General features: G+C 44.5%; 1 protein-coding gene across 2 annotated transcripts in view; it reads right to left on the minus strand.

Moving 5' to 3' along the window:
• The window catches only part of lsp1a (lymphocyte specific protein 1 a), a 197,957-nt gene that overhangs the window by 67,263 nt on the left and 111,987 nt on the right, over positions 1–18,707 (minus strand). For both annotated transcript variants that reach the window (XM_070899864.1, XM_070899865.1), the window contains 2 exons: positions 9,320–9,566; positions 7,322–7,462 (listed from right to left, as the gene is read on the minus strand). In XM_070899864.1, the coding sequence (XP_070755965.1) occupies positions 7,322–7,462; positions 9,320–9,566 (388 nt within the window). The remainder of the gene's footprint in view (positions 1–7,321; positions 7,463–9,319; positions 9,567–18,707) is intronic.

Raw genomic sequence — 18,707 nt, forward strand, 5'->3', positions numbered from 1 at the left:
ATAGAGAGAATAAAGGACATGGGAGTGAGTTAGAGATTGGAATCGAATTGAAGTGTTCAGATGAAGTCACATCTAATTTAAGCAGCTCATAACCATTATATAATTATAGAAATTATAGCACAAAGGGAGACTATTCAGATCATTATGCCTGTATTAGTGCCAACTCTTCAACCAGAGCCATCTACTCTAATCTGAATTCCCTGTATCATTTTATATTTTTTTCTTTTCAAAATTTTATTAAATTTCTTTTTAAATTATATTATAACCTTTGCCTCAATAGGCACATGTGGTAAAGCATTATAATCTTTTAACTTGGCTGGAAAATTCAGAGTTTAAGCCTCTTATTATTAGTTTGCCAACTGGTGGAAACTATTTATCCTGTCAAAGCTTATCAGAATTTTGAAAACCTTTATTAGATATTCCCTTAACATTCTCTGGCGGAAAAAATCCTTTTCAAGCTTTTCTTAACTGCAATTCCTCATTTTTGGCTCTAATATCCTTCCTATAATGGGGTTCCCAGAACTGAATGTAATACTCTTAACTGTGCCCTAACCAATGTCTTGTACAAATTAAACATCACGTCCTCATTTTTAATATTCATCTTCTGCTGTGTGTGTTTATATTAACTTTTACATATTAGAAGTGAAGAACTGGAGGGGTGGGGGGCTGCTGGTTAAACATGTTTGGTCTTTATTCGAACTGACCTTATGGACCAAAATTGTCTTTTCCAGTCCTGTACATTCCTTTATTCCTATTTTCCTATATACCATCAAAATATAATAATACTTTTTTGCCAATATTCTTTTCCTTTGTCGAAGATGTAACTTTAAGATACTGGTCTCGATTTTAACCCTCCCACCTGGTGGGGGAGGGAACAGATTTAAAATGGAACGCCCCGACCTGGCCAACTGCAATGTTAAATTGCAGGTGGCAAGGACACACACACCAGTGGGGTCCTTTTTTAAATATGCAGGTCGGGCCATGGCCAGGGAGTGATTCCTGCAGGATTTGGGCAGGAGTCCATACCTGCATATATAAATAAAAGGCTGGGTGTCAAAATCTTGGGTACCGATTTATAATCACTATTGCAAAGAATACCCTGATAAACTGTTAATAAAATCATTTCTGAAAGGTACTTGAATTATCATTTCAACACATTTTATTATCTGCAGTCCCATGTTACAGGACTTTTGACATGGCATATGAGGAAACCGACTATTTGTGTGAATGACATTATCCATGTGGTGAATGGAAAATGGAGTCAGGAAACAGGAAACAGGTGTTCCCTGCTGTCTAGGCAACCCACAAAACAAACAGTTTCTTCCTTAAAACAGGAACACAGCCCTCAATTTGAACGTAGCTGTTATTTGTTCAAGCTGTGCATCAAAATATGGCAAAGCACATCCGGTATTTTGTTAAATTGAGCTGAAATCATTTGTGCTGAAAGGGCTAAACTATGTTATTGAAAGGAAGGGTTCATTCTCTATCTGTCACCTGTAGTGGGTGAAACACCATTGCAGAGTTACACCGCTTTGGATGAGGTCATAGGACCAAGCCAAACTCAAATTGGGAGATCCAGGGACTAACAATTAATAATTCAAACTGGAGTACAATCTTCACAGTACAGGCCGATACAGAGAAGGGTCACGGTGGGGCAGGGGTTAATGTAGCAGCCCAGTCGGTTGGTCTTGCAAGAGGCTATGCCACAGATTCATTGCCAACCATGCCCATGAGCCCAAATGCTGGCATGGACTGGTTGGGCTGAATAGCCTGTTTCTGGGCTGTATATCCTATGTTTTCTGACCTCCACCGCATCATCGGGTCAAGTACTCAGCAGAGACAAGGCACTACCCAGAGAGAGAAAATGGAAAATGAAGTCAACCCCTTCTGCTGGGCATCCTTGTGTAGCATCTGGCAGCTGACTGAAAACTTTCATGGGAGCAGCAAGATGACTTGTACTACAGTGACTCGTGTGGCACTCTCTCAAATAGCCTGCACAAGACTCATCAACATGAATGGACATCTATTTTGTCATTCAGCATGATATCTCCAAAATGGCCCTGTTTAAAGAAAAAGCCATGCACCATGCAGATAGCAATGCCCATGCCACATATTTTCAAGCAGGTCATGCAACTGCAGTTCGAGACAATACAGCCACACTCCACAAATTGACGACAAATTATTTTCAATGAAAGAATCAAGATCCATCAGAAGTAAGCAGCAAAGTGTATTATATGGCTCCATAAGTAAATGATTACTAACTTAAAAAATGGGGATAATCATAGAAACAGAATGAGTGTTATTTGTATTGTTCTTCTCCATTTCTATCCTCTCCTGAATAATCGGAATCTCGTTAGGGTATAGTTATGTTTCAATGAGAACTCAAGTTCCCAAACTGCAGATACAGCATGATACCTGGTACATTGATTTGCACAAAGTAATCTTTCAGAACCTCCAGAATTTCAAAGGTTGCTTCTAACTCTCAGTTAGACTTCAAATGCCAAACCAATAAATTGCTGACTACATATTGAGCCACCTACCCTGGAAGTTGAACTGTGTTAAGAAACACGGCAAACCTAACAAAGTGTCAGTGACTGTTTTGTAGCAATGTGTAGGTGCGTATGTGTGTGTGTGTGTGTGTGTGTGTGTGTGTGTGTGCACACTTTTGTTATTTACACTCATTAGGGTTGTCATAAAGTTCCAGCAAAACAGGATATGGAAAAGGCAGGCTAATCTGTCACAGTGGGGTCAAGCACAATCAAACATGAGGAGGTTATGCAACAGCTGGCCAGCCTGACTCACGATGGGATCCTCACTCATGTCATCTGACAACACTCTGTCTTTCCTCCCCCCTCTATTCCCCCGAAAATAGCAAAGTCGCAGTCATTAGGCTGACACTACAGTGCAGTACTGAGTATCTTTTGGATGAGATGTTAAACCGAGCCCCCTTCTGCTCTCTTAGGTGGCCGTAAAAGATTCCATGACACTATTTTGAAGAAAAGCAAGGGAGTTATCCCCGGTGTCCTGGCCAATATTTATCCCTCACTCATCGTTCTGAAAAACAGATTATCTGGTCATTATCACATTGCTGTTTGTGGGAGCGTGCTGTGTGCAAATTGGCTGCCGCGTTTCCCACATCACAACAGTGACTACACTTCAAAAGTACTTCATTGGCTGTTAAGCACTTTGAGAGGTCCTAAGGTCATGAAACATAGAAACATAGAAAATAGGTGCAGGAATAGGCCATTTGGCCCTTCGAGCCTGCACCACCATTCGATAAGATCATGGCTGATTATTCCCTCAGTACCCCTTTCCTGCTTTCTCTCTATATATAACGCGCTTTATAAATGCTAGTCTTCCTTTTTTTTCTTTTATTACAAACTTCCCTGCCAATTATGGGTAACCACTCTGCTGACACTGTGTTGAAAGAAAAAGGGTGGGATTAATGAATTTTAGAATCATTATTGTTGCCATATTGTGGTGGTTGCACTAAAAGTATCTTATCCTGTGGTATTAGACATCAGACAGTTCTGGCTATTGTCAAATGTAAGCGTTTTCCCAGAAGTTAGGCAAAGCACAGAGATGAATCAAGAATGTAAAAACACTCTGATTGCATGAGTTTTGCTTTTGTTGTAGCTGGTCTTTGATGAGGGTATTGGCTGGCCACTGATGCAACCATTCTGATTATGTCTCATTTTTACAAATAGAACAGTTGAACAGAAAACTGGGCCTCCCTAAACAGGGACATTCCATTTTAATCTACCTTTGTAAGTTAAAGCCTGTAAGAAGAGGCTAGGGCCTAGGGGCAGCACGGACCAGCCCACACTGCGATATGTGCACGCACTAGGTCCGTGCAGCAGAGCTGGTCTCCAGTCGTCTTGGATAACCCTTGCCACTGGACCAAGACCTAGCTCTGTCAAGCCCGTGTGGTGGCTGGTGTGCAACGGCCACCCCGCGTTAAAAAAATCCACGCACAGGCATCTCCCACCCTTCAGGATGTAGTTCAGGACCTGGAATATTAGGTCCTTCATTGAAACACCTGTGAACTCATCCCTTTTCGGCGTGGAAGCAAGTCATCCTCATTTCAAGGGACTGCCTATGATGACGATGAGAGGGTATCTTGAATATTTTTCCCTTGAACTTTCTCCCAGTATGCAGTTAAGATGGAAACAGAACTCACACTGGAATATGATTCCATGGATAGCGCCCCTCCTCCTAGTACCTTATTCAAGATAGCATTTTTTACCTATGATTCTAAACACAAAGTTTTGGCAGTCTATTTGACCATGGGGAGTGTGGCGGGGGGGGGGGGGGGGGGCGGAATCTCAATTAAGCATTCATCTGGAGGCAAGATTTTTTGTGGGTTATGTATAACTCTGGTTCTTTTGCCAATCACCTTAAGTCTGTAGTCCTTTGGTTATCGACCCTTCTGCCACTAGAAGCAGTTTCTCATTATTTACTGCATCAAAAAACCCTTCATGATTTTGAACACCTCTATCAAATCTCCTTTTAACCTTCTCTGCTCTAAGAAGAACAACTCCAGCGTCTCTAAGAGGCTGCAGGGTGAATTGGACAAGTTAGGTGAGTGGGCAAATGCATGGCAGATGCAGTATAATGTAGACACATATGAGGTTATCCACTTTGGTGGCAAAAACAGGAAGGCAGAATATTATCTGAATGGTGACAGATTAGGAAAAGGGGAGGTGCAACGAGACCTGAGTGTCATGGTACATCAGTCATTGAAAGTTGGCATGCAGGTACAGCAGATGGTGAAGAAGGCAAGTGGCATGTTGGCCTTCATAGCGAGAGGATTTGAGTATAGGAGCAGGGAAGTCTTACTGCAGTTGTACAGGGCCTTGGTGAGGCCACACCTTGAATATTGTGTGCAGTTTTGGTCTCCTAATCTGAGGAAGGACATTCTTGCTATTGAGGGAGTGCAGCGAAGGTTCACCAGACTGATTCCCGGGATGGCAGGACTGACATATGAAGAAAGACTAGATCGACTAGGCTTATATTCACTGGAATTTAGAAGATTGAGAGGGGATCTTATAGAAACATATAAAATTCAGACAGGATTGGACAGGTTAGATGCAGGAAGAATGTTCCCAATGTTGGGGAAGTCCAGAACCAGGGGTCACAGTCTAAGGATAAGGGGTAAGCCATTTAGAACCGAGATGAGGAGAAACTTCTTCACTGTGAGAATTGTGAACCTGTGGAATTCTCTACCAGAGAAAGTTGTTGAGGCCAGTTCGTTAGATATATTCAAAAGGGAGTTAGATGTGGCCCTTACTGCTAAAGGGGTCAAGGGGTATGGAGAGAAAGCAGGAATGGGGTACTGAAGTTGCATGATCAGCCATGATCATATTGAATGGTGGTGCAGGCTCGAAGGGCTGAATGGCCTACTCCTGCACCTATTTTCTATGTTTCTATGTTTCTACTCTTGCTACGTAACTGAAGGCCCTCATCCTTATTCTTATAAATCTCTTCTGCACCCTCTCTAAGGTCTTGACGTCCTTCCTAAACTGTGATGCCCAGAATTGAACCCAATACTCAGCTGAGGCCTTGCCAGTGTTTTATAAAGGATCAAGGTATAGCATAACTTGCTTGCTTTTGTACTCTTTGCCTCAAGTAACAAAGCCAAAGAACTCAAATACTTTCTTTTAAAAAATGGACTTCTCAACCTGCCCTGCCACCTTGAAAGGTTTGTACACATATACCCCCAGGTCCCTCTCTTCCTGCACCCCCATTAAAATTGTATCATTTAGTTTATATTGCCTCTCTTCATTATTCTGACCAAATTGTCTCATTTCATAGTTCTCTGCAAATAAATTTCATCTGCCATGTGTCTGCCCATGTCACCAGTCTGTCTATGGTCTTCCTGAAGTGCATTACTATCCTCCACATTGTTTACTACATTTCCATGTTTTGTGTCATCTGCAAACTTTTAAATTATGCCCTTTTTTATCCAAGTGCAGGTCATTAATATATATCAAAAAGAGGAGTGGTCCCAGCACCAACCCTGGGGTACACCAATGCATACTTCCCTCCAGTCTGAAAAACGACCATTACCACTACTGTCTGCTTTCTGTCTCTTAAACAATTTTATATTCATGCTGCCACTGCCCCATTAATCCTATGGGCTCTAATTTTGCGAACAAGTCTATTCTGTGGTACTTTGGCAAACGCCTGTGGAACGTCCATATACACAACATCAACCACACTACCCTCATAAATCCTCTCCATTACTTCATCAAAGAACTCAATCAAGTTAATTAAACATGATTTGCGTTTAACAAATCCATGCTGACTTTCATTTATTAATCCATTCTTTTCCAAATGCCAATGAATTTTGTCCTGAATTATTGTCTTACGGTTTCCCCATCACCAACATTAGATTAAATATGGGCGTAACACTTGCAATCCTGCAGTTCTCTGGCACCCCCACCATATCTAATGAGGACTGGAAGATTTCCATCCATACTTCCCTCAGTAACTGAGGATGCACCCCAGGGTGATTTTTCTTCTTTGGGGACTGCCAATCTTTTAAGTACCTCGTCTTTATCTATTTTTAGGTGAGTCGTACACCAAAATGTTAATTCCGCACGAGTTTATACTTGAGGCTTTATCCTGGAATCCATTTTGGATTACAAACTGCAGTGAAAGATAATGCCAAATCAGCACTCTTTTCATGAACACTGAAATGACCCTGTTTCTGTTCTTTGCCAGTGCTGAGGCTTCACATACATTCAAAGGTTTATGGCACTGGGCTGCAATGACTCGATACAGAGCACCTAACACAAGCTTGCTTCACCAACTGATCAATGTGACTTTAGGAATTAAATTAATCTGGAGACACAGATAGACGTTGAGGGAATATTACCCAATCAGTTCAATTGTGAAGAAGGTTAGTGAACCATCTTAGCCGGTACACCATAAAGTCATCCCATAGACTGAGCAAGACTCCAGATGGGCCAGAGCACCATTTAGACTGCAAATATCTTAACGGAGCGAACAAAAGTATTCATTCAATCCTAGAGTGACAATCACAGTGTGAATGAACTCCATGTTACTATATTGTTAGTGTGAGTATAGTGGAAGCATGTGCCTAGAATGACACAGAATTCCACCTCTGATCTGTGTAACTTATCCAAATGCATCACCGTTTTAATGCCGTGTTGCTGTGGTGTCATGTCTCCTGCGTATTCGCCTTAGGGTGTTGTATCATAGCATAAGCACTGTATACCTCTGACTTTACCCAAGCAGTGCCAAAACAAAATAAAACACACAACATAATACTTCATTGTCCATCAGGAATTCTTACCTTAAAGGTTGGGCTTCTGGGACTGAGAGGAAGAAATGGATCATCCATTTCACTACCTGAAATACTAAGCACTTTCTGACGCTTCTCTGCTGCCTCCATCCTTCTTTTTTCTCTCTCTTCTCTCATTCTCCTTTTCTCTTCCTGCATGAGGACACAATTTACTTATATTGAATCTTCCACGTAACATGACTTTCAATGTTAGTATTACATTGCTGACACCTCGAAAAATACAATTTTAATCACATGAGGAAAAAAGTGTCGATTTCTATTTTATCTATTTGTCTGTCTATCATTTATCAAATATTATAATCCATATTGTGCGCACCATCACACTGCCTTTGACACTCATTTGTAACACTTCCTGCGATGACTTTTTGTAGTATTTCACAATCACACGTAATCATAGTCAAATGTATTCTAACTGGATATAAGAGGGGAGTGAGGTTGATGCTGTGTCGTTCCATTGTATTGGGTCTCCCAACATTTTACATTACACTGGGATTGCTGGGGCTTTGCCGGAGTTTTTTCTGTGCTTATACTAGAGACAGACCCATCTGTGCCATTTAAAAGAGGCAGGAGGGAGATGCTCTGTGCTCATATCTCATGTTCCGGATTATCAGCTCACTGGGCATCTCAGTGCAGGGGTTCCCAACAGATCATTTGTTCTGGCTTCACTCGAACTCCCACTGACTGGTTTTGCAAAGTACCCTGACCAAACAACAATGAAGCTTTGAGTGATCACAGGCTGTGTTTGTTCATAGCAATTAGACCTTCTGGCCTCAAAGGGACAGCTCCAAAATAGCAGCAGAATAATAGTTTGTGGTATAATGTTGTCATTATAAAACACCTGGGAGATCCACTAATATATATATATATATATATATAAAGTCTTATGTCAAGCCCATGTTTATCACACTTTGCACATTACACTTCAAAAATACCAAAAGGAAAGACAGAAAACAAGAAAAAACAGTTTTACTGGCCTATTTTGACAGTGTGAACTTGGGACCATTGGTAACGCTCTCACCTCACTCTCAGTCAAAATATTGTGGGTTCCAGCTTTACTGTAGGACGTAGCACATACCTCAACGCAGTACTGAGGGCGAGTTGCATTGCTGGGCTTGCTATCTTTCAGGTGAGACATTAAACTGAGCGGGTTTGTGTGAATGTGAAAGATCCAAGGCAGTATCTGAAGGTGTTACTGCAACACAATCTCACAGGGGCCAGATACTTTCCACATCTAGACTAAGTCAGTGTCAGCTGTGGTTCAGTGGGCAGCACTCTTGGCCCTGAGTCAAAAAGTTGTGGTTTCAAGTCTCACTCCAGGGGCTTGAGCACAAAAATCTAGGCTGATGCTTCAGTTCAGTCCTTTTGGATGAGACGTTAAATCGAGGCCCCGTCTGTTCTCTCAGTTGTACGTAAAAGATCTCATGGCACTATTTTTGAAGACGAGCAGAGGAATTAACTTCAGTGACCTGGTCAATATTTATCCCTCAATCAAAAAAACAAATAATCTGGTCATTATCACATTGCTGTTTGTAGGGGTTTGCTGTGCGCAAATTGCATTTCCTACATTACAACAGCGACTCCACTTTAAAAGTACTTCATTGGCTGTAAAGCACTTTGAGACGTCTGGTAGTCGTGAAAGGTGCTATATAAATGCAAGTCCATTTTTAAGCCCTGTGAGTGTGTCGGTAACTACTGTCTGTGAAAGTTAACTCAGCTGAGTCAGATCCTGTCCACACATGTGGACTTCCAATAGAGGTAACTCTATAATGATTAGAAGGAGGGGCCATGGGCAACTTTCCCTTCTCTAAAAGTACCAAAGCCAGTTGTAGCTCACCTACGTAGCAGAGAACAGCTGATCAACACAAATGGGGGGATCAAGCCTTCGCATTTCCCTGGACTTTATGGGTCAGAGTTGGTGACTCCGAACCATTGGCGATGCCCCCAAGATCTCATGTTTAAAGGCTAGAAGTTGTGGCTAAGCCTGCCCACCTCCTCTCTGGCCTGCAGCTCCTGCTCCTGCTGCTGCCGACGGAGATCTTCCTCCTCCCGCAGCTTGCGCCGGTCCTCCCTCTTCTTCTTCAGTTCCTCCAGCTCGAGCTCGGCATCATGACCCTGCTGCCGCAGGCGCTCGTACTCCTGGTTCTCCTTCTCATCGAGACTCCGGCGGATCTGTTCCAGCTTCTGTTCGGCTTCCAGGCGGGTAAGCTCCCCATCCTCATCTGTTTCGGGAAACTCGCTGGAATTGGGGTGGGGATTTGGGGAGAAAAAAGGAGAACCAATATTTATCAACAGTTGCTGATCAAGAGGAGCTCATCACAACATAAGAACATAAGAAATAGGAGCAGGAGAAGGCCATACGGCCGACTACCCTTTGCAGGGTTCAGGAGCGGTATTTGTATCACATACTGCACTGTGTTTCCCAAAGTTGTTTCGGTGTGTTTTGTGAATAAGAACTTCTTGCACGATATTTAATTTCTTTATCAATTCATAAGAACATAAGAACATAAGAAATAGGAGCAGGAGTAGGCCATACGGACCCTCGAGCCTGCTCCGACATTTAATACGATCATGGCTGATCCGATCATAGACTCAGCTCCACTTCCCTGCCCGCTCCCCATAACCCCTTAATCCTTTATCGTTTAAGAAACTGTCTATCTCTGTCTTAAATTTATTCAATGTCCCGGCTTCCACAGCTCTCTGAGGCAGTGAATTTCACAGATTTACAACCCTCTGAGAGAAGAAATTTCTCCTCATCTCAGTTTTAAATGGACGGCCCCTTATTCTAAGATCATGCCCTCTAGTTCTTGTCTCATTGTTATTGTTGTTGCTCAAAATTAGAAAGCCTCCATCTGTGCTCCCTCGGAACCTCGTTTGCCAATGGCCCAGCACGACACATAGAAAACATAGAAAATAGGTGCGGGAGTAGGCCATTCGGCCCATCGAGCCTGCACCGCCATTCAATATGATCATGGCTGATCATGCAACTTCAGTACCCCATTCCTGCTTTCTCTCCATACCCGCTGATCCCTTTAGCCGTAAGGGCCACATCTGAATACCTTTTGAATATATCTAACGAACTGACCTCAACAACTTTCTGTGGTAGAGAATTCCACAGGTTCACAACTCTCTGGATGACGAAGTTTCTCCTCATCTCGGTCCTAAATGGCTTACCCCTTATCCTTAGATGGAACCATATAGATTAGGAAGACCCAGGTACGATCCCCAGTTTGTGCTTAATTAGCCGAGGCAGCAGGAAGCAGTGAACTTTGCAGAATAAGGTGAGCAGCAGGTCAAGCTTGGTTGTGATTCCTATTCACCGTGATAGAATGAGCTGCAGACATTCATTGACACTGAAACCCAGAGAGCGGTAAGAATGTGGAACTCACTACCATAAGGGGTAGTTGGGGCGAGTCGTTTACGAGGGAAACAGGAATAGAAATCTATGTTGATAGGTAATATAGAAAATAGGTGCAGGAGCAGGCCATTCGGCCCTTCGAGCCGACACCACCATTCAATATGATCATGGCTGGTCATGCAACTTCAGTACCCCATTCCTGCTTTCTCTCCATACCCCTTAATCCCTTTAGCAGTAAGGGCCATATCTAACTCCCTTTTAAAATATCTAATGAACTGGCCTCAACAACTCTCTGTGGTAGAGAATTCCACAGGTTCACAATTCTCTGAGTGAAGAAGTTTCTCCTCATCTCGGTCCTAAATGGCTTACCCCTTATCCTTAGACTGTGACCCCTGGTTCTGGACTTCCCCAACATCGAGAACATTCTTCCTGCATCTACCCTGTCCAATCCCGTCAGAATTTTATACGTTTCTATGAGATCCCCTCTCATTCTTCTAAGTTCCAATGAATATAAGCCTAGTCGATCCAGTCTTTCTTCATATGTCAGTCCTGCAATTCCGGGAATCAGTCTGGTGAACCTTCGCTGCACTCCCTCAATAGCAAGAATGTCCTTCCTCAGATTAGGAGACCAAAACTGTACACAATGTTCCCTCTGATGTTTTCTGGTGCCGTGCGGTCCCTTTAAGGGGCTGTCCTGGCCATTGGAATTACCACACATGCATGGTTTCTGCATTGAAAAGCCGGCAAGCCAGTTGTGCGGGATCCCTGGACCACTGCCCGACTGCGCAGCTTAAAGAGAGCATTGCTGATAGGGTGAGATGAAGAGGGGTGGGAGGAGGCTCGTGTAGGGCAATAACACAAGCACGGACCAGATGGGCCGAATGGCCTGTTTCTGTGCTGTACATTCTCTATAAAAGCAGAAAATGCTGTCGTTCACAGAACTGAAACATAACGTGCAGACAACACAATTAATACAATCAGAATAAAGGGAAGCAAAATATATATTGGCCCGGATTTTCCGGGGACTATGAGCGCGTACGGGTGCGTACTCGACTGTAAATGAAACGCAAGTTCCGGGCTACTGCGTGCGATGCGTGGGCGGGAAAACCCAGAACTTGCGATCTGTCAAGTTTCAGCTTGACAGATTCTCCGCCTCCCTGCGAAATGGGAAGTGGAGAGTTGGGCCCAACTACTGCCCAGCGATGCCCATGAAACTCTTATGCCGGGTAAACAACAACAATTTGTAGTTATATAGCGCCTTTAACACAGTGAACCGTCCCAAGACGCTTCACAGAAGTATTATGAGACAGAAATTTTGATACCAAGGCACATAAGGAGAAATTAGCGCGGGTGACCAAAAGCTTGGTCAAAGAGGTAGGTTTTAAGAAGCGTCTTAAAGGAGGAAAGAGAGGTAGAGCGGCGGAGAGGTTTAGGGAGGGAATTCCAGAGCTTAGGGCCCAGGCAGCTGAAGGCACGGCCACCAATGGTTGAACGATTAGAATCAGGGATGCTCAAGAGGGCAGAATTAGAGGAGCGCAGATATCTCAGGAGGGGATCGAGGGGTGAATGTGATTACAGGGATAGGGAGGGGTGAGGCCGTGGAGGGATTTAAAAACAAGGATGATCATTTTGAAATCGAGGCATTGCTTAACTGGGAGCAAATGTAGGTCAGCGAGCACAGGGGTGATGGGTGAGCGGGACTTGGTGCGAGTTAGCAGTCGTGTTTTGGATGACCTCTAGTTTACTTAGGGTAGAAGGTGGGAGGCCAGCCAGGAGTGCGTTGGAATAGTCAAGTCTAGAGGTAACAAAGGCATGGATGAGGGCTTTAGCAGCGGATGAGCTGAGGCAAGGGTGGAGACGGGCGATGTTACGGAGGTGGAAATAGGCGGTCTTAGTTATGCTGTGGATATGTGGACGAAAGCTCATTTCAGGGTCAAATTTGACACCAAGGTTGCGAGCCGTCTGGTTTAGACTCAGACAGGAGTTGGGGAGAGGGATGGAGTCAGTGGCTAGGGAACAGAGTTTGTGGCGGGGACCGAAAATAACGGCTATCGGTCTTCCCAATATTTAATTGGAAAACATTTCTGCTCACTGGATATCGGATAAGCAGTCGAACAATTTAGAGATTGTGGAGGGGTTGAGAGAAGTGGTAGTGAGGTAGAGCTGTGTGTCATCAGCGTACATGTGGAAACTGACGCTGTGTTTTCGGATGTCACCAAGGGGCAACATTTCGATGAGAAATAGGAGGAGGCCAAGGATAAATCCTTAGGGGACACCAGAGGTAACGATGTGGGAGCAGGAGATTCTCTGGCTACGATTAGATAGATAAGAATGGAACCAGGTGAGTGCAGTCCCACCCAGCTGGAAGATGGTGGAGAGGCGTTGGAGGAGGATGGAAAGAAAGACTTGCATTTCTATAGCGCCTTTCACAACCACTGGATGTGTCAAAGTGCTTTACACCAATGAAATATTTTTGAAGTGTAGTGACTGTTATAAAGTGGGAAACGTGGCAGCCAATTTGCGCAAAGAAAGCTCCCACAAACAGCAATGTGATAATGACCAGATAAACTGTTTTAGTCATGTTTATTGAGGGATAGATATTGGCCAGGACACCGGGGATAACTCCCCTGCTCTTCTTCGAAATGTTGCCATGGGATCTTTTACATACCATCTGAGAGAACAAATGAGGCCTCGGTTTAACGTCTCATCCGAAAGACGGCACCTCCGACAGTGCAGTGTTCCCTCAGCACTGCACTGGGAGTGTCAGCTTAGATTTGAGTGCTCAGGTCTCTGGAGAGGGATTTGAACCCACAACCTTCTGACTCCAAGGCGAGTGTGCTACCCACTGAGCCACAGCTGACACCTCCTCATGGCGTGTCAAAAACTGCAGCCAAGTCAGGAAGGACGAGGAGGGATAATTTTCCTTTATCACTGTCACAAAGGATGTCATTTGTGACTTTGATGAGAGCCGTTTCGGTACTGTGATAGGTGCGGAAACCGGATTGGAAGGATTCCAACACAGAGTTGTTTGTGGTTGAAAAGCAGGTGAAATGCCTTCTTTTACCAATGCAAGAGTTTAAATAAATATTAAATTTTTTTTTAATTATTTAAAGATAAAAAAACTTTTAAAATTAATTTAGACCCTTTAAAATGTTTAAATGTTTTTTTCAAAAATTTAAATTTTTGTTTCAAATTTAATTGTATTTTAATAAATTTTGAAAATGTAATGATTTATTTTTATTTAACTGGTGTGTATTTGTGCTTTTTAGGGGATTCCAATTTATGCTGATGGGTATTCCACATGTAAATGGAATCCCCATAAGCATAATAGGGATCTCCCTTTTTGATTGGTTGGCCTAGCCCACCTGATCCCAGGGACACTTTCGAACCGCATGCACCCCTGGAACACGTGGGCCTTTGTGCAGCCAAAGAGCGCCCTAAGTGGAGGAAGTGCATCCGGGAGGGCGCTGAGCACCTCGAGTCTCGTCGCCGAGAGCGTGCAGAAACCAAGCGCAGGCAGCGGAAAGAGCGTGCGGCAAACCAGTCCCACCCACCCCTTCCCGCAACGACTATCTGTCCCACTTGTGACAGGGACTGTGGCTCTCGTATTGGACTGTTCAGTCACCTAAGGACTCATTTTTAGAGTGGAAGCAAGTCTTCCTCGATTCCTGGGGACTGCCTATGAATGATATGATGACGAATTGCGTGGAGGCTCAGGAGCGCAAGGGATCAAGGGGTATGGAGAGAAAGCAGGAATGGGGTACTAAAGTTGCTTGATCAGCCATAATCATATTGAATGTTGGTGCAGGCTCGAAGGGCCGAATGGCCTACTCCTGCACCTATTTTTATATGTTTCTATGAACCTTCGGGACCATCAGGTAAGTTCGTACTTTACTTGCGGTTCAGAGGCATGCGCCCACGGGAAGCCTCCGACCGCAAATTCAGGCCCAATATCTCAGTCAAATAAAGGACAGAAACTTTAAGGGTGTGTATATAGCAAAGAAAGTGGGAGGCCTGGGGAAACACGGGAAAAGGGGCAGTGGTGGAAAACCTGAGGTTCAGGTGCGAAACTGAAACAGGTTTGAAAATGAGCCTGAAGTCTGAAGCAACTGAAGTCAGTATTCAGACGAGACAGTTGCAGGATGCGTATGGGAACAATGAGATACGATTCTTGAAGTTTTGTGTTAAGCTTTGTTGGAAACATGCACAGGGCCAATGACAGAGAGGTCGGGGAGGGGATGGGACGGGGCGTTAAAGTGGTGAGTCACAGCTAGCTTGGGGTTACAGTAGCACTCAGCCTATGGAACCGGAGCGCAGTATGAATCAGCACCTGCAGGACGGCACGGCAGAGGTGGAATTTTTGAAAATAGCCCATTTTACACATTTCCATATTTATATTTCTATTGAAGTCATAAAATCTGTTTGTGTTGTTAAAAATATATAGGAGTGGAATGGAAATGGTTGCTGTGGCCTGATTAACTCACATGTACTCACACACATCGCCGAGAGCATGCAGAAAACAAGCGCAGGCAGCGGAAGGAGCGTGCGGCAAACCAGTCCCACCCTCCCTTACCCTCAACGACTGTCTGTCCCACCTGTGACAGGGACTGTGGCTCTCGTATTGGACTGTTCCGTCACCTAAGGACTCATTCTAAGAGTGGAAGCAAGTCTTCCTCAATTCCGAGGGACTGCCTATGATGACACACGCAGTTGCAATGAAATCAGTTGACCCACCCTGTCTCTATTGAAAACAGTTTGACTTTCAAAGGAGACAGAGATTAATTGACAGCATTGCCTCGATAGAAGTAACTTCAGCATACTGCACCATTTTCCTGCGTACCGGTACAAAGTGAATGCAGGAATGAACAAATGATTACCACTAATCTGATGTACAGTCTTCAGGAGGTGATACAGGTGAGGTTCATCATTTCCCTCCCCGACACCCCCCAGCAATAAGAGTTTGGTAAATCCTCAGGTAAAGCTTACAAAGATGATTTTTCCGAACCATTACTAAAACATTTACTTCTTCAACTAAACAAATCACAAACAAGTCTTTGTGAATTTATGCACCCGTCAAGTTGAAGAACACTCACATTTTGAGCACTCAGTATCAGCATCCAGATCAGGTACAGCATGGGCTAAAAGCATCATAATGCTTCCTTTACTCAGCACCAACAATACCCTCTCTGCCCGACAGTAGAGGTCTGCTCCCTCCGGCACCAGTGTGATATATACCTTTACCTATGTTGCCACACCAGCCAATCTGTGGCCTCTCTGAGTGAGATTGACTGTTCAGTGCTAGTTAACGGCGAAACACAACGTTAGCGTCCTCAACCAGGCCAACATCCCCAGCATTGAAGCACTGACCACACCTCGATCAGCTCCGCTGGGCAGGCCACACTGTTCACACGCCAGACACGAGACTCCCAAAGCAAGCGCTCTACTCGGAACTCCTTCACAGCAAACAAACCAAAGGTGGGCAGAGGAAATGTTACAAGGATACCCTCAAAGCCTTCCTGATAAAGTGCAACATCCCCACCGACACCTGGGAGTCCCCGGCCAAAAACCGCCCTAAGTGGAGGAAACGCATCCGGGAGGGTGCTGAACACCTCGAGTCTCATCGCCGAGAGCATGCAGAAATCAAGCGCAGGCAGCGGAAAGAGCGTGCGGCAAACCAGTCCCATCCTCCCTTACCCTCAATGACTATCTGTCCCACCTGTGACAGGGACTGTGGCTCTCATATTGGACTGTTCAGCCACCTAAGGACTCATGTTTAGATTGGAAGCAAGTCTTCCTCGATTCCAAGGGACTGCCTATGATGATGTTGATGACAATATGCATCTGAAAGTGGGTTGAGGCTATCCAAACTCTAGTGAGATGCTACTTTAGAGATTTGCTGGAATATCTATTTAACACAGGCAATTCTGGACATAGTTTGGTGAACTATCATACCACTGCTGAATAAATTGCAATGAAGAGAGAATGTTGAGTAAAGAAATATTTAATATTTTTTAGCTGCGCACAAGTGCTATAAATATGGGTGAAGATAGAGAAAGCAAGTGAGAGCGAGTGTGAATACAAGCAATTCTGTGATCCTCTGGTTACAGTATTATGGGAACAAACAGAAATTAAACACGGGCAAGCTTCCCCAGTGGATAGTGGTATTGCCACTGGAGTGCCAAGACAAACATAGGAGATCCTGAGTTCAAGGGCAGCTGTTAGATAGCTACAATTGGCCTCAATGTCTCTGGACTAGGATGGGGGGGTGGGGGGGCAGGGGGGGGGCAGTCAAGCTTCCTTCTTTTGACCATTGCCCAATGGCCCTGTTGGAAGAAACCACTGTGAACATCACCCGATGGAAATTCAGCTGTGATGCCCTCCACAGTCAAATAGCTTGCAGGGTGAGGTGCCAAGAACTGCCAGTCTCTATGGTATAATATTCCAAAAAGAATTGGAGCCTTCATGAGAGAAGAGAAGAAAGTTTTCGAGGATGAATTGATAAAGAAATTAAATATCGTGCAAGAAGTTTTTATTCACAAAAGATACCGAAACAACTTTGGGAAACACACAGTGCAATATGTGATACAAATACCACTCGTAAACCCTGCAAAGGGCATTCGATTCACAACTGTGTCTTTCTCAGGTTATGTGGTCGGGCTGGCTTGTGGTATTGAGAGCCTGTACACATAGCAAAGTGAGTGAATGAAAACACACAGGAAGGTAAAGAGCTTTTCAGTACACACCACATGACCAGTGAAAGGACCCAAAGCAACCGTCTCCTGAGTCACTGGTATCTCCACTGCACTCCCAGTGGAAAGAGACCAATATCCACATCCAAAGCTAAAATATTTAATTGCGCTAACCTTTATATCGCACCATCTCCAAGTACTGCTCATTTAAATAACTGTTGAAAGAATGATGGCCATGCTGATTATAATTCAACCCTAATCACCTGAATCATCATAGGGAGTCCATCAAAATGAGGTTGATCCGCTTCCACACCAAAAAGGGATGGGTTCCCAGGTGTTTCAATGAAGGACCTAATATTTCGGATCCCAAACTACATCTTGAAGGGTGGAAGATGCCTGTGCGTGGATTTTTTTAACGTGTGGTGGCCGTTGTACACCAGCCACCACACGGGCTTGACAGAGCCAGGTCTTGGTCCAGTGGCAAGGATTAACCAGGACGACTGGAGACCTGCTCTGCTGCACGGACCTAGTGCACACACATATCGCACTGTGGACTGGCCCGTGCTACCCCTGGGCCCTCTTCTGGGCCCCGACCTCACGCCTCTCCCGGGCCCCGGTCACAACCCTCTATATTCTCTCGCCACTCCTTCGCCCCGACCTCGCCGCTCCTGCTGTACCTGCCCACCATCTCCAAGTGCACTTTTGGTGTGGCAGCAAGTCATCCTCGTTTCGAGGGACTGTCTATGATGATTCAGGTGGTTAGGGGTGAATTATAATTCAACCCTAACCACCTGAATAAAAGATAGTTGAAGGATTAGACTATTCCCCTGGAGTGATATTCTGTACATCCACAAGTTCATTACTGCTATTCGATGACATATATTTACTGATATTGCCTAAAGTGGCCATTATTAATTTTTATTGACGTTGGACCTACCAGTTGGAAACAGTGCTGAGTAACTCCCCTTGGCATCAAGGCAGCATTTGACAGAGTACTGGGTGGCAGGGGGGAGCCCCCGATGGTTGGAGTTATACCTAACACACAGGAAGATGGTCAAGGTTGTCAGAGGCCAATAATTTCAGTCCCAAACATCACTGCTGGAGTTCCTCAGTGCAACATCCTTAGCCCAACCATCTTCAGCTGTTTCATCAATGATATTCCCTCCGTTATAATATCAGGAGTGGGGTAACAGCTGCTCTCACAACCCCTCCAGCAATGAAGCAGCCCATGCCAGCCTACAACAGGACCTGCAAAACACGCAGGCTTAGGGTGACAAGTAGCAGGTGATATTTATGCCACATAGATGTCAGCCGTGGCTCAGTGGATAGCACA

This window comes from Pristiophorus japonicus, chromosome 14 (genome assembly GCF_044704955.1).
Source record: "Pristiophorus japonicus isolate sPriJap1 chromosome 14, sPriJap1.hap1, whole genome shotgun sequence".
Classification (NCBI taxonomy): domain Eukaryota; kingdom Metazoa; phylum Chordata; class Chondrichthyes; family Pristiophoridae; genus Pristiophorus; species Pristiophorus japonicus.